The sequence below is a fragment of the Mandrillus leucophaeus genome, unplaced genomic scaffold (genome assembly GCF_000951045.1).
Source record: "Mandrillus leucophaeus isolate KB7577 unplaced genomic scaffold, Mleu.le_1.0 Scaffold84, whole genome shotgun sequence".
NCBI lineage: Eukaryota > Metazoa > Chordata > Mammalia > Primates > Cercopithecidae > Mandrillus > Mandrillus leucophaeus.
This window is the reverse complement of record NW_012109141.1, coordinates 5333733-5348687: the sequence shown is the minus strand read 5'-3', so window position 1 is coordinate 5348687 and position 14955 is coordinate 5333733. Positions and strand designations below refer to the sequence as shown.

The 14955-nt window shown below is 34.0% G+C and overlaps 1 protein-coding gene across 1 annotated transcript in view; it reads right to left on the bottom strand.

Moving 5' to 3' along the window:
- The window catches only part of RTTN (rotatin), a 202905-nt gene that overhangs the window by 68281 nt on the left and 119669 nt on the right, over positions 1–14955 (bottom strand). The window contains exons 33-35 of the mRNA XM_011968360.1: positions 13566–13755; positions 12117–12205; positions 4383–4476 (exon numbers count right to left, since the gene is read on the bottom strand). Of these exons, the coding sequence (XP_011823750.1) occupies positions 4383–4476; positions 12117–12205; positions 13566–13755 (373 nt within the window). The remainder of the gene's footprint in view (positions 1–4382; positions 4477–12116; positions 12206–13565; positions 13756–14955) is intronic.

Sequence of the window (14955 nt, the reverse complement as noted above, 5' to 3'; positions counted from 1 at the left end):
GTCATTGTTTCTAAGCTAGAAAATGTGTGTGTATATATGTATGCATGCACATACGTACCCCTGGGCACATAAACATATATTTTTTCTATGAATTAAAAATCATTTGCCTATAATTCCAGAATTTTGTGAGGCTGGGGCAGGAGGATCACTTCAGGCAAGGAGTTCAAGATCAGCCTGAGTAACACAGAGAAACCTTTCTCTACAAAAAGATTTAAAAATTAACCAGGCATGGTGGCACATTCCTTTAATCCTGGCTACTCAGGGGATGAGGTGGGAGGATCGCTTCAGCCCAGGAGGTCGCAACTGCAGTGAACTATGATCACAGCACTGCACTCCAGCCTGGATGGCAGAGCGAGACCCCATCTCTTAAAAAACAAAATAATTGATTCATACTGAAAGCTCCAAATATAATCCAATACTCCAAATATAATCCAACATTAAACACCTTCCTCCTTCCATATTTGTAATTTCCCTTATGTGAAAGTAAAAAATCTGGCTTTCATTATCTACATACAATACATTTATTTATTTGCCTTGCCTTACAAACACATTAAGCAGTTTCGGAATTTCTAACTAATAATACTGCAAAAAATAAAACTAGTAACTAGAGTTCAATGCTTGGTTACAGTTCTTTTTGCCATTAGTCTGAGAACTAAAGTCCTAAGAATATGTCTGAGAGTTACTGGGGTTACTTCCTCTCTCACTTCAACGCTATTCATGTGAAATGTAACTGGATTAATTTGTTTGCATTCCATGTTATCGTTTCCCATTTTTGTTGATTTTATTTTTCTTTTCAGCAAGTAAAACATACGTGGTTATAAAAGTCAACCTATACAAGAAAATACATGCAAAGAAGGGTCACTACCCCACCCCTCAATCTCTTCTACACTGTTCCCATTCTCTCTTATTTCCTACCTAACTCCCATCCATTCTCATAATTAATCTCATTCATTTCCAGCGGTGCCTTCCTGTTTTCTTTCTATACAAATAGATACATGTATTTTAAATTTCCCCTTCTTTCATATGCAAAAGTAGAAAACTGTAAATATCATAAACTATACATACTCTTTTATCATTGTGCTTCTTTCTTCACTTGACAATATTTCCTAAAATTTGTTCCATATCTGTTTGAAGATATCCTCCCTTCCTTTTTTTTTTTTTTTTTTTGAGAAAGGGTCTCACTGTGTTGCCCAGGCTAGAGTCTAGTGGTGCAATCATGACTCACTGAAGCCTCAAAGCCTGGGCTCAAGTGATCCTCCCACCTCAGCCTCCTGACTAGCTGAGACCACAGTGTGTACCACCATGCCCGGCTAATTTATTTTATATTTTGTAGAGATATGGTCTCACTATATTGGCCAGGCTGGTCTCAAACTCATGGCCCAAAGTGACCCTCCCACCTCAGCCTCCCAAAGTTCTAGGATTATAGGTGTGAGCTGCTGTGCCCAGCCCCCTCTTTCTAATAGCTGTAGTTCTCCATTGTTATTTTAAAAATAAATTTATAAATAATTTTATTATATGTTTATCATTATCTGTATATTGTTATACATTTATTAAAAACTATCCTTCTACTTACAGGCATTTGTGTTGTTTCTGTGTTTTATAATTACAAACAATGCTTGCTAAATTCTCAAGTGCATATATATTTTTATATTGCTGGAGATAAATAAAAGAGAATTCCTAGAAGTGGAATTGTTTAATCAAAGGTAAATACATAGTTCTGTTATCTATTGCCAAATTCCCTTCCAAAATTATACTAATTTGCATTTTCTCTAACAATGTATGAAAGTGCTCATTTTCCACAGCCTCGCCAACAGAATGTACTGCCAATACTTAATTGTTGGCAATTTAATAAATAAAAAAGTATCTTCGGGTGGTATTAATTTGTATAATATTTATCCAAAGATAAAGGCTACTTTTAGGTCCTTTGTGAATTATCTTTTCATGTTTTCTGCTCACTTTTACATGCAGGTTTGTGTTCTTTTCCCCTCAAATATTACGCCTGTAATCCCAGCCATTTGGGAAGCTGAGGCAGGAGGATTACTTGAGTCCAGGCATTCGAGACTACAATGAGCTATGACCATGCCACTGCACTGCAGCCTGGGTGACAGAGCTAGACCCTGTCTCTTAAAAAATAATAATAAATCTTTGGAAATAAAAGTGGAAAAAATTCAATTGAGATAATTCTAATGAAAATTGTCCAAATGATTTCAAGGGAAATCTTTCAGTATTCATAAAATATGTATTACATATCTTCAGCACTTTCAGAGCAAGCATATAGAAATCTTTTTTGAATTTTTCCATAAAGACAGCTAATTCAGAATATAAATTGATATATCTTTTTTCAATTTTCTTGCTAATTTATTTTGTAAAACTAAGGAGGACATTTGATGCCCTGATATCTTATTTCCAGGTTTTGAAAAAAAAGAAATATACTTGACAGTGTCATATATCACCACAAAATTGTGAGGATTAATCCTCTGTTCACGCCTCCCCTTCCTGTGGGTATTCTTTCTTCTATATGCTTTCTTTTCTTTTTCTTTGTTTTTTTTTTTTTTTGGTCATATATATGTGCTGAAATGATTGGCAAACAGTGAAACTGCATAAATATACATTTAAAGCATACTATTTGTGGACGGGCATGGTGGCTAAGTCTGTAATTCCAGAACTTTGGGAGGCTAAGGCAGGTAGATCACCTGAGGTCAGGGGTTCGAGAGCAGCCCGGGCAACATGGTGAAACCCAGGCTCTACAAAAAATACAAAAATTAGCCAGGTGTGGCACTGCACCTCTGTAATCCCAGCTACTCAGGAGGCTGAGGCAGAAGAATCACTTGAACCCAGGAGGCAGAGGCTGCAGTGAGCCAAGATCACACCACTGCACTCCAGCCTAGGCAAGAGAGTGAGACTGCCTAAAAAAATAAAAATAAAAATAAAAATAATAAAATAAATTTAAAATCAAGGGTAATCCAAACAAAAAACAGAAAGCCTGTATGTCCACACAAATGCCTATATCACATGATGAATGGGAAAATGTAATATATACATACAATGGAACATTATTCGTCAATAAATAAATGAAGTTCTGAAACATGCTAGAACATGGATGAACCTTGAAAACAGCACACTAAGTGAAAGAAGCCAGTCACACAAGACCACATGTTATATGATTCCATTTATACAAAATGTCCAAAACGGGCAAATCTATAAAGAAGGAAAGTAGATTAGTGATTCCGTAGAGTGCCAAGAATGGGGGAGACTGGGAGTGACTGATAACAGGTATAGGGTTTTTTTGTGGGATAATGGAAATGTCCTAAAATTGATCATGGTGACAGTTGCACAACTCTGAATATACTTAAAACCAATAAACTATACACTTTTAACAAGTGAATTATATGGTATGTGAATTATATCTCAATAAAGCTGTTATTAATAAGGCAACATGCTTTTAGAGATAAATGTTCATGAAATTCATGATCAAATTTCATTTCATGCCCTATGTCCTTAGCCATTTAAATAAACTGGGTTTGCTCCTTTTGTTCTTAAGAAGATCAAATGAGTATTTTCTACAGTTAAATAATTTTATATATAGTGAACGTGAATTACTAAAAACCAAAATGGAACACTGTTTAGGAAATTATTGGAAGAAATATTGTAAGGAAAGTTCAAAGTTTTAATTCAGCAAGTTTTTCCAAATGTTTTAGAAAGCATTCTTTCTGCATATACTTATATGTATGCCAGTGTTTAAAATTACTTTCTTTTTAGGTAGTATAGTCCTTTCAAGTCAGGCATTTTAATGCTATTGAATAAGGCTTATATACTCTCTAGAATTTTTTTTTAAAAAAAGCAAAGTTGCAAATTTGAAGCACAGCAGGGTTGGAAGCAGTTCCCAGTACAAGGAGCAAAATTTATATATTGCCATTAATAAAAATAAGTCCCAAATTGTGTATTGCACATTTCTAATAAAATAAAGACTCAATACATTTTATGTGCCTTTAAATGGAAGCACAGCCTTAGAAAATACTTAAGACCAGAATCTCTTTACTTTCAAGTGGATTACTTGTAGTAAAAGTGTTTTCTCAAAAGAAGGGAAAAAATAAAGTTAAGTTATACCCATCAGTTCCCAAATTCAAATGTCAAATACCTATAAGAACCTAATAAGGAGCCATATGTGAAATGGGCTATTTATTTGATAGTCAAATTCCATTTATTAGTTAAGAGCATTTGTTTGATTAATTTCTGATATATTGGTTCTAAATGTATTTCGTAACGGTCTATAACTTATTTCATTAAAATTTTGTTCTTCAGACATTTACTTTCAAAATATCTGTCTGGACCAAGTTGTCATTTTTCTTTTTGAAGGTAGAATGTCTTTGCTGAAAAGATACCTTGAGCCACTAACTGGTTATGGGAAGCTTCAGGCACAAGTGTTGTTGACTGCACAAGTGGCTGAAATTCAGTACTCTCCAACGAAGGTGCCACCTATGAATCAGTAAATTATTTTACTTATTAATGTTACAGCATGGAAAATGAAACACAGGCAACATACACACAAGATATCCTTAAACAAGGAGGTTGATAACAAAATTATACTAGTCAGGATAACTAGAAAATATTCCATATCTTGGGAGTTACAGCAGTTTTTTTAAATGGCATTTCCACTTCTTCTTAAAGGAATTGTTATCATTTACATAAATCAGTAACTCAAAGAAGCAAAGTATTGACTTGAGGCCCATTTAGGAGTTTAAGGTTCCCATAAGGCCAATTCCCTCATTGCCCAAATGTTAGAAAGGCTAAAATATACCACCTTAACTATAATTCATTGTGATATTTTGCATTTCTTGATTCACAATAAAGATATTTTTAATGTTCCAAATGGCACACATAAATTTTAATAGTGCCTAAAAAATTAGAAGTATTAAAAGATTTTTCTCTACTTCATCTCATATCAAGGAAGAACACTAAAAAATTGTGCTAATATGCTGAGATTGCTTCAGAATACAACATTAAACATAACAAAATCTGTGGAAAGCAAGTACAATTTCACCTACAGGTTTATAACGAGCAGACCGACCTTCTAAGACTGAAAAAGCACAAAGTGATGTGTTTGGCACCTCTTAGATGAAAAACACTTACGTAGTGAGGTCAGATAACTCTTTTCCTTACCATCAATTTCTCTTCTGTGAAATATTATGAAGTGCCCATACCTGAGTAGCCTCCATATCAATGCATGCAACACAACATTAGCTATCCATAGAAGTTATAAACCATCATTCCAGACTCAGATCCTATATAGCTCACAGTATTTGTACACTGATTGTGTATATCTTAACACTTAGAGTACCTTAGAGTTACCATGATGAAATGAAAGCAAAAACTAAGGTTATTTTCATTTGCAGTTTCTAATAGTAAAGAGAATATAAATTTGAAGAAATTACTAAAAATGGAATATACAGTTTTTTAAATTCCCCTTTTAACTTGAGCCCTTAACCATCTTTCATCATATTAAGTAAGTATAACAGTCATGATGCCAAGGAATAAATGAGAAAGTTGCAGCTAAAAAATGTAAGCTAAGCACATAAAGTAATCTAAAAAGTAACTCTGGAAAAAAGTTCAGTCTAAATAAGTCAATCATAAACAAACATTAAATGCCTTATTTTATACAATATTAGATCCAGATACTAGGTAAAAATAACCTAAAGCTTGTTTGCTTTTAAAATTATATTTGCCTACAATTGGCAATGAGAGGTATGTGAAAAAATGTTCCTGTCAACAGATATCAAGACATTTACAGTTCTGTGAAGAAAATAATCCTATGCCAAGACTGCTAACACAAACTATGTACAAACTAATATATCTGGTTTCTGCCACAACTCTTTTGGTTGTATAAGAAAAGTTAAGGGGATAATGATGCTGAAATCATTCATCATTTCACTGAACATTCTTTCAATTGATAAAGACTCAAGAAGGCCTTATTAATGATATAAATAGAAGTAGGTACCTGGTTTGCAGTTTCAACGATCAGTGTGGGAAAAGGAAGCTTATAAGGTCCCACTAAATACGTGGCTCATTAGAAGAAAGCAAAGTTGTGATTCATGACAAAGGTCAGGCATGAATAAAGATGCGACTTTCCTTAGTATAGTCCACAGAAGGGATACACAAGCTTAGAAAAGATGCTTTTAGAAAGTACCTTATAGTTGCATTATAACTTACCCCATGTAGTTGGGGAAACACAATGATTGCTTTATATGGTGCTTTAAAATTGATTATAGATGATTTATATGTGTACTAGCCTCTATTTTTTAAGTTTGCTAAATTAACATTGTCATTTTAGTACGTAAAAGCAAAAAAGTATTAAAGCAAATTGTCCCAGTTCTATGCTCAAATCCTTGATTAGAAATAATCTCCAATAGATAGTATTTGGTTACATTTGATAAAGTACATCGATACATAAATATGTTACTTTTCACCTTAAAATCCAGGTAATAACTAGACAATTTCGGCATTCAAGTATTAGCTACTGGAAGGTGCAGTATGAGCCTATGAAGCTATAGGTAGAAAAACCCTGATCTACTCCACGTCCTCCTTTAGAGAAAAGACCACAAGTTAATGGATTTGTCCGAGTTGAGACTGATTAGGATTCTCAGTCCAGGACTGCATTCATGACAGCATAAATGCATTAAAATCAGAGCAAGTCCTCAGATGTACCTCTTCAGAAAGCTGGCCAGACTTCTTTGAGAGGAGAGGCTTGCTTCTTTCTCCCTGATCCCCCGTGTCCCCGTGGAACTTCAGCTAGACTAACTTCACCTGCCCCATCCCAGTGAAGGAAGAGGAACTGGCTTAGTTTAAGAGCAAACTGAGTCTGCTTAAGTCATCCCTTCCTGTCAAGCTTCTTGCTGCTCTCTACCTCACAGGAAGTAGGATAACTAGGGTTGTCCTCTTACAACGGCGAGAGTCTAATTCTTGTATCTATCACTCGCTCAATTCATTAAAATGGGCTAAGGGCAAAATCACAATCTAGACTTTTCCCTCGCTTTCACATCTGCCACATGACATATCCTGAGATCTTCAATGTATAATCCCTCAATAAGAAAAAAAGAACCCTGAATTTGAATATATTTCTAGCCTTATCACTTTACAGATATTACAAAAGACAACCCAAGCCTTTTAGAGCTGGTTGATGCTACTTTAAGGTAGTGTCGTCAAACAGACTCAGATTCATGTCATGGATGTTGCTAGGGGATAGGAGCTGGGGAAAAGGGGAGATGTCTGGTCAAACAGTACAAACTTTCAGATAAGGTGAGTATGTTCTGGGGATCTAATGTGTAGCACGGTGAATATGGTTAATAATACTGCACAGTCTACTTGAAATTTCTTAAGAGAGTAGATCGTAAGTGTTCTCGCCACAAAAAAAAAGTGTTAACTCTAAGGTGACAGATGTGTTAACTAATTTGACTGTGGTAATCATTTCATCACATATACATATATCAAATAATCTCACTGTATATCTCAAATATATACAATTTTATTTGTCATTTTAGCTCAAAACTAGGGGAAAATAAAAAATAAAATGAACTCAAATCTTGCTTATAAAAACCAAAAAAAAATTGTCTTCAGTGTTTGTAAGCAGATTTGGTAACTAAAGAAGGTTTCTAAATTATGCTTCAGTGTAAAATAAGCAGCTAAAATTAAGAAAGTCCCTTTGAAATCACTGAAAATAGCAAAGTCATTTGCCATATCCAAGTAGAATTGCAGTGTAAAAAACAATTTCTGTCATATAAGCAAAAATGCATCAATGTACAAAAGTGATTTTCTTTGTATCTGCCTTACAGAAACAAGTGATTTCACTGGACACTTTAACACTTTCTGAAAGTTAATTCAGAACTTGAATATAGTATTTGTCAAAATGATCTTATAATAGTTTCATCATCTTCCCTCAAAAGCAGTACTGGTGCCAAAACAGTTTATTTAATTGTTTTTAAAAAGGTACTAAGGGAGAAAATAAGGATTGTAGTGTGAAAAAAAATAAAGTGCAAGTCTAGCCACGTTTTGAAAATTTGGAAAAATACAAGATATGGAGGGTTTCTAAGAGATTCTAAGTTCCATGTGTTCATTTTAATAAATAATACCTTTCTCTATATGCCCAAGAGCAGGAAAGCTTTGGCATGCTTCTTAATTTGTAATAATTAATTCTAACCAAATTATAACAAGAAGCTTAAATTATTTCAACTAATAGATTCACAATTCAAATGGATTATGTACAATATACTTAAAAAAAAGAAAGCTCAGAAAGTTCCTCTGAAGGAATGAGCAGAAGATAGACGATTCTTGCATGACTAACTGAAGGACCACTTAAAGAGACAGATTATCATCACAACATAGTCACAGTCCCTGTGCCGTCCGGTGTGTAACCTAAGTGCACAAATTTCCAAGAGCTTGTCTCATTTGTATTTTCCTCCTAACTAAATATACAAGGTTGTTAAGACTCTGGATAATCCACACGTAGCTAAAATTTATTTAAACAGAGTATAACATTTTCTTTCTCTCTCCACCATCACACAAACTACCACCTCCTCAGGTTTTCCTGGAGTCACCATGCTGCAGGTATTTATATGTTCTAACAGTGATGCCTATGTCAAAACTATTTTTCTTTTAGAAAGTCTTTTGGATCCATCCCTGCTTAAACTGTTCTCTGTCTACTCTTCCTTCTATAAAACAATTTTAACTACCACCAAATGAGTGTCAATAGGTTATTTCTGTCATATCAGTTATCATGTTTCATGCCATTCCATGCTGCTGAAATATCGTTATGTCTTTATCTTTATGGCTATTATATCTTACCTCTTCAAACCCAAAAATCGATTCAGCTTTCTTAACTAACTCCTATCTGATTAGACAGGTCCTCAAACTTTAGCTTTCCACCCTACATTCTACTCCAAACAACCTCTTGCATTTTCTGGATGTTAATGCCTTCAGTACACACAACTTCACATTTAGTTACTTTCTAAAGCATACATATTTAAGTATGCTTTATGTTCTCAAGTAGACTTTCGTCATTTGTTAAGTGGTCACTGAATCCTAAAGAATATCTGAATCTTTTCAGCCCCTTGCAAATGTCTGTATGCACATAAAGGAGAAGGCGATAATATTTGAAAGCCCATTTCAGTTGCCACGTTCTACACAAAATCACTTTTCATTTCATCATTCCTTCTAAAGAAACCTCACTGTCCCTTGACTAGACCATCTTTTATGGGATCAATCACATCTGGCCTTAGAGTGAAGGAGGAAGCAAACATACTTCTGGACTCAAAAGAATGGTCTACCAGTTACCATGCTAGGAACTTGAACAAGCATCCACTCCATGGAGTGCCCTAATTTCCATGCCCTAATTTCCTCTTTTGCAAAATAGTGGCAATGCTTTTCAGTTTTTTTAAGACTATGAAGTGTAAAAATTCTCTTTAAATGTTTAGAAAAACTAAAATCAGTTTTCTTTAAATCTGTGCTCCAGAAAAAGTTTGAAAGTATCACATATTTCACAAAGAAAGGCTCAAAAAGAAATTACATTTCCCACATATTTTATTTTGACAATTGATAAGTTAAAAAAAAAAATACAGACACAGTTCTGCTTAGGAACAACAGAAAAGACCAAATTTTGGTCATAAAGCTGTTGCTGCACGCAGGTGTGTCAGAGGCACAAACAGCTATCCATCTTGGATATAAATGTGATTTCAAGAAGAAAAACACCACCTAATGGCTGAATCCTCCTACCCCAGAGGAAGAGAACACCGAGTTCGATAGAGGCCACTCCTGAGGAAGCATTTACAAGGGCGATGCCCCCAAGCTAACAATGACACTCTGCTTACTCTACCTGCAGTTGATAAAACATACAGGACCCAACAATCCTTACAAAGCTTGCCAAACAACTGAACTAATATACGTTAGGTAACAGCACGGAAGTCCCTAACTTGGCATTAACAGCACAAAATGGATAGTGACCCAGAAGCAGCATGCTGGATGACACGACCCAAATCAAAAGATGATGCTTTCCTTGGAAAGACAAAATGGAAAAACCAGTCAACCAACCAATAAAATATTGCATTTTTTTTCTCAATTCTGAGATACACAAAACAAAGATATAAATAAGTAGATACGCTGATTAATAAGATTTACATCCACTCAACTCACACCTCAATTTGTAACTTCAACATTTTCTTATACATAAGAAAGTACGACTTGGTCTAAGTACTGACAGCTTTGGTTTAAAGTAATAATGTCATAATGAAAACACTCTCCAGATTTTTCTCCTGTTGGGACAAAGATACACATCATCTTGGGCATGGTAAAGAAAATATAACAACTAGTAGAAATAGGGTACTAAGACTATTTTTGTAAATAAAACTCACCCACTCTAAAAATTCTGTTTGAAATCCCCCAAAAAAGAAAGTAAAAAGTAGACTCTGTAAAAATTCTAACAGAATATAATAGTCTTTAAGGAAAATAATAAGAAATAAATTTTACACATATTACAAAATTCTTAAAAAAAAAAAAACAACAAAAGATTCCATTGGTATATATTTCTAAAAGTCTGTGTTACATCCAAACACAAACAAGTTAAAGACCTTAACTTTAATTGGGGTGCTTCTTTCTTTAACAATGACAATAAATAACATATTTCCAAATTTTCTCAGAGAATCTAGTATTCTAACCTGTAAGATTTACGTGTTATTATAAAATAGAGAAATTCAAAAGGTTGATATGCTTTTGCTTTTTGTATTTAGGTTTTCTTGTATAGGATAAATACAAATTGAGTGCTAACCACAAAACAGCTAAGAAAACTCAAAGTTAATTACAGCAATTATTGTTTACTGAGTACCTACTAGAAGCAAAAAACTGAAGTAGGTATCAAAATTTCAAGGCTAGTCTATAGCCCTTTTGACAAATAGGCTAACCAAACAAAATTTACTTTTAAGCACACATTCATGCTGTCCTCCTATGAACTAAATAACCAATTAATAAAATTCACTCTGGCATTTATCATATTATTGCTCTTGTTGAGACAAAGGTACACACTATCTCCACCTTGGAAAGGAAAGCATGACATCTAGTGGAACTCGGGTAATTATCTTACTTTTCCATATGAAGGTCCAATGTAGCACTAAACACAAATACTTCTCTTGAATCTAGGGGAAAAAAGACTTAAAACTGTAGCAAAAAGTATCAGTCTTTTGAGAAACTAGGAGATAGATTAAACATAATCTTTACATTATAATGTCTGTATAATAATTATTATTCTCATATTATTTTTGTTCCTGGAAACAGGTGCATCAAAGCTTTGCCTTGCTGATATGTTGTATAACACAGTAATTATTCCAAAAAACACTTTAAAATTAAAGGTAATGTTTCCCAGTTGAGAATAAATGATTCTGTACATTTGTAAATAACTGAAACCTAGTATCAATCATTCCTTATAAATACCCAGTGTTTCAAACTTGTCTGCAAAAAAAGCAACTAATGCATGAATGAAAGGGGAAGGAAGAAGGCATGCAGACAGGCATATATAAATGTCAGGTATTCCAGATAAACTTCTATGTGATGCAAGTATTTAGAAGTGTGTTTAAAGTTGTCAGCACCACACTAGAATCATTTGAATGTTCTTCATATTGCCCTGCCCTTAGGCACAATTTCAGGGTAATCAACCATTTTTAATCATGTGGGATTTGTTCTCTTCTAATACTAATGATAAAACACATTTTCACACTTTTGTACTATCAAAAAAGGTAGGAAAGAAAGGTTGAAAATTCTCAACTAAAGGGATACTCAGTGTAGCTATACTGGAGCAAGGCACACCCTGGTTCAAACTCCAGTTCTGCTCCCTATAGCACTAATGATCACAGAGTTTCTTTACTTCAGAGTGGCTTGAGCACACAGAAAAGCAAGATAAGTATCTATGATGTACGGCTGGTGTGCAGGTTGAATACAATAATTTAGCAAAATTCTGCAGACAGCACTTCGAATAAATCACAGCTGTTATAACCTTACACTTTGTATTCTCTCTCCCACTACGCAAATTCAAATTTTTTCAGAGATTCAAAATGAAGGACGTATGCATTCTTTGCAAGTACCGTTGTTTCTGAGGTGGAGAGAGAACTTGGATCTCGATCCTGACATATCCTAGATGGGGCCCTCCAAAACTTGAATGAGTCATCTAAACCTGCAACAACGAGAAAACTGTTAACACGGACACTCTCCTGGGAACTGTAACAATTAACTAAAAGAGTACTCATTACAGGACACCAATTCAAAACTAAAGAAAGAAAAAACTTATATGGATCTGGCTTCTGAGATAGACCATTATTAAAAAAAAACAAAACCAAATCTAAGGAAAGAGGTTTTTTAATGTACATAAGAATCACTGAGAGCTTGCTAAGGCAGCTGCTTCAGCCTCAGTCCCAGAGGCTCCAATACCCCAGCTCAGAGTGGAAGCCCTGAGCGTGCACTTCTAACAAGTTCACAGAAGAGGCCAATGCTGTTAGTTTAAGGGCCATGCTCTGAGTAACTGATTCAGAGAAATCTAAACAATTAAGTGAGTCACTGTTCTAATAGGGATATTTAAAATGTTCAAAACTTCATCAAATCTCATTTTCTTGATTCCTCCAAGAACTAAACAGAAAAGTGAACCATAAATTCACACTTAACAATTTGGGGATAAAGGAACTTCATGTCTTCAACTTACTCTTAAATGGCTCAGAAGGAATATATATAGATCATACATATCTGTTTATTTATACACACACACACACACGTGGTAGGATGTAAATACAGTAAAATGTTAAGATTTGAGAAATTTTTTGTACTATTCCTGAAGGTTTTCTGTAAGTTTGAAACTATGGCAAGATTCTAAAAAACTATTATCAAAATGAATTTAAAAATAAAAGCTATTTATATTATTAAATTACTATTTATTATGAGATATAATTATTTTTATGTGCTTAGATCTTATACTTGGCAAATCTATGAGAACCTACAAACAAAAGGAATAAAAAGGTTTCAGGAAACTATTGTGACAAATAAGTAACATGCTAAAATAAATAACTTTTTGATACATGAGCAAAATGAATTAGAACATGTAGTGGGAAAAAGTCTCATTCATAAGAAGGATGAAAAAACTGTACATTGTCTAGAAGTGAAAGTTCCAAAAAAGTTTAAGACATTAATAGAGAAAGAAACTATAAAACTGTACTGATGGGCATAACATAACTTATAAAATATTAATAAGATGTCAAAAATAATTTCCATGAAGAATTTATAATACAGAAAAATGCTTGCAGAATATTCAGTGAAAGAAGGAAATACAAAAATGTACATAAGATATAAACATAATCACATAAAACAAACAAAGGCTAGACAGAGAGAAAAGACCGGAAGAAAACACCTCTCCGGGCGGTGGAACTGGAAATGAATGTTTTCCCCGTATACTTTCACTTTTCAAATTTTGAAAACAAATATATGTATTTTTAAGTTTTTAAAAGTTACATATTACAAAAATAAAAATATAAAGGTATTGTACTTACCATTTAAATCACTGCCTTCTAAATTTCTATCAAAAGCAGAAAAATTCAAATCAAACATACACCGTCCTAGGTAACAATGTTTTACCATCTGATTCAAATGTTCATAAAAATGGCAATGATATAAAAGAGCCTGAAGGGCAGGTTTTCCAATGAGCGATACGCCAGAGTCCTCATCATGAACACAGGGCCCCTGTAGGAAAAGAAGGAAAGAAGAAGGAGACACTGATTTATCCAACAATTTCATTAAAAAGATCCATTGTCTCCTCTTGAGAAAACGAATGGGTCCCAGATACTCCCATCTCCTTCCACTCTGTTTTTGTCCTTACAAAACAGAGTTTTTATAACTATAGCAGCCTGACCTAGGACAAATTCTTCCATAATACTCTAGGTCTTTGCTACCTAAACACTCCCGTGAAGGGACAAAGCTGATCTCTCTCTCGAGGGGCCATTTCATTTAAAATGTTTCTATGGAATGATCAGCTTTAACCAAGAAATCATATACTTGAGCCAAAAACACAACAAAAGCAGTATTTTTCAACCTACATATAATAGTAAAATAATAGGTGTTAAAATATATGAAATAAAGTAGTTCATATATTATGTTCAGAATTATTTTTTATACCTATCACTAAGCCAGGTAAAATACAAAGGTCCATCAATATCCATATGGCAAAACCTGCCACATTACTTCCCACTGAATTAATCCTGACAAGGAAAAAAAACACACATGTACATACACATACACACACACACACACACACACACACGAACTGCCACCAGGAGGCTGAAAAGAATCTGCTATTACACAATTTTTCTCCTTGCATTTTTCCCAAACAATTTTTTGCACTGTCACTTACTACTTTTCCTGGAATATCTAATAGCAAAAAGCAACCAATGAGGATAAGTTTCAAGTTTGCAAATAATCCTATCATCAGTTTATAAGTATTTCTGTTTTCTGGGAAATTATAATAAAGTTAAGATTTTAAAACAGGCCATAAGAGAGAGCAAAGTAAAAGACAGCAAAGAAATCTAAGAGCCAACAGGAAAGATATGTTCAAAACATATTCCAAGTTGACCTCTAACCATAAGATGTGTGTGTGTCTCTTCTCTCACCCTCCCCATCACCAAGAGAAGATGGATATTTTAACTTACTCTTCAGGAAGGTAAAGGAATTCACAAGTTAAAGGCATAATTACACTAACAAGGTTATTTCTATTCACACTTCTTTTTAAGGACATTTATATACATCATTATAAATTAAACTTCTTACTTCAATATTCAATGTCTTTTATGACTAGGAAGTTGTTATTGCTGTGTTGTAATAAATCTACCAACACTGTGAGCTTACTCTTCCTAAACAGAGCAATTTATATCAGAAATAAGACTATTG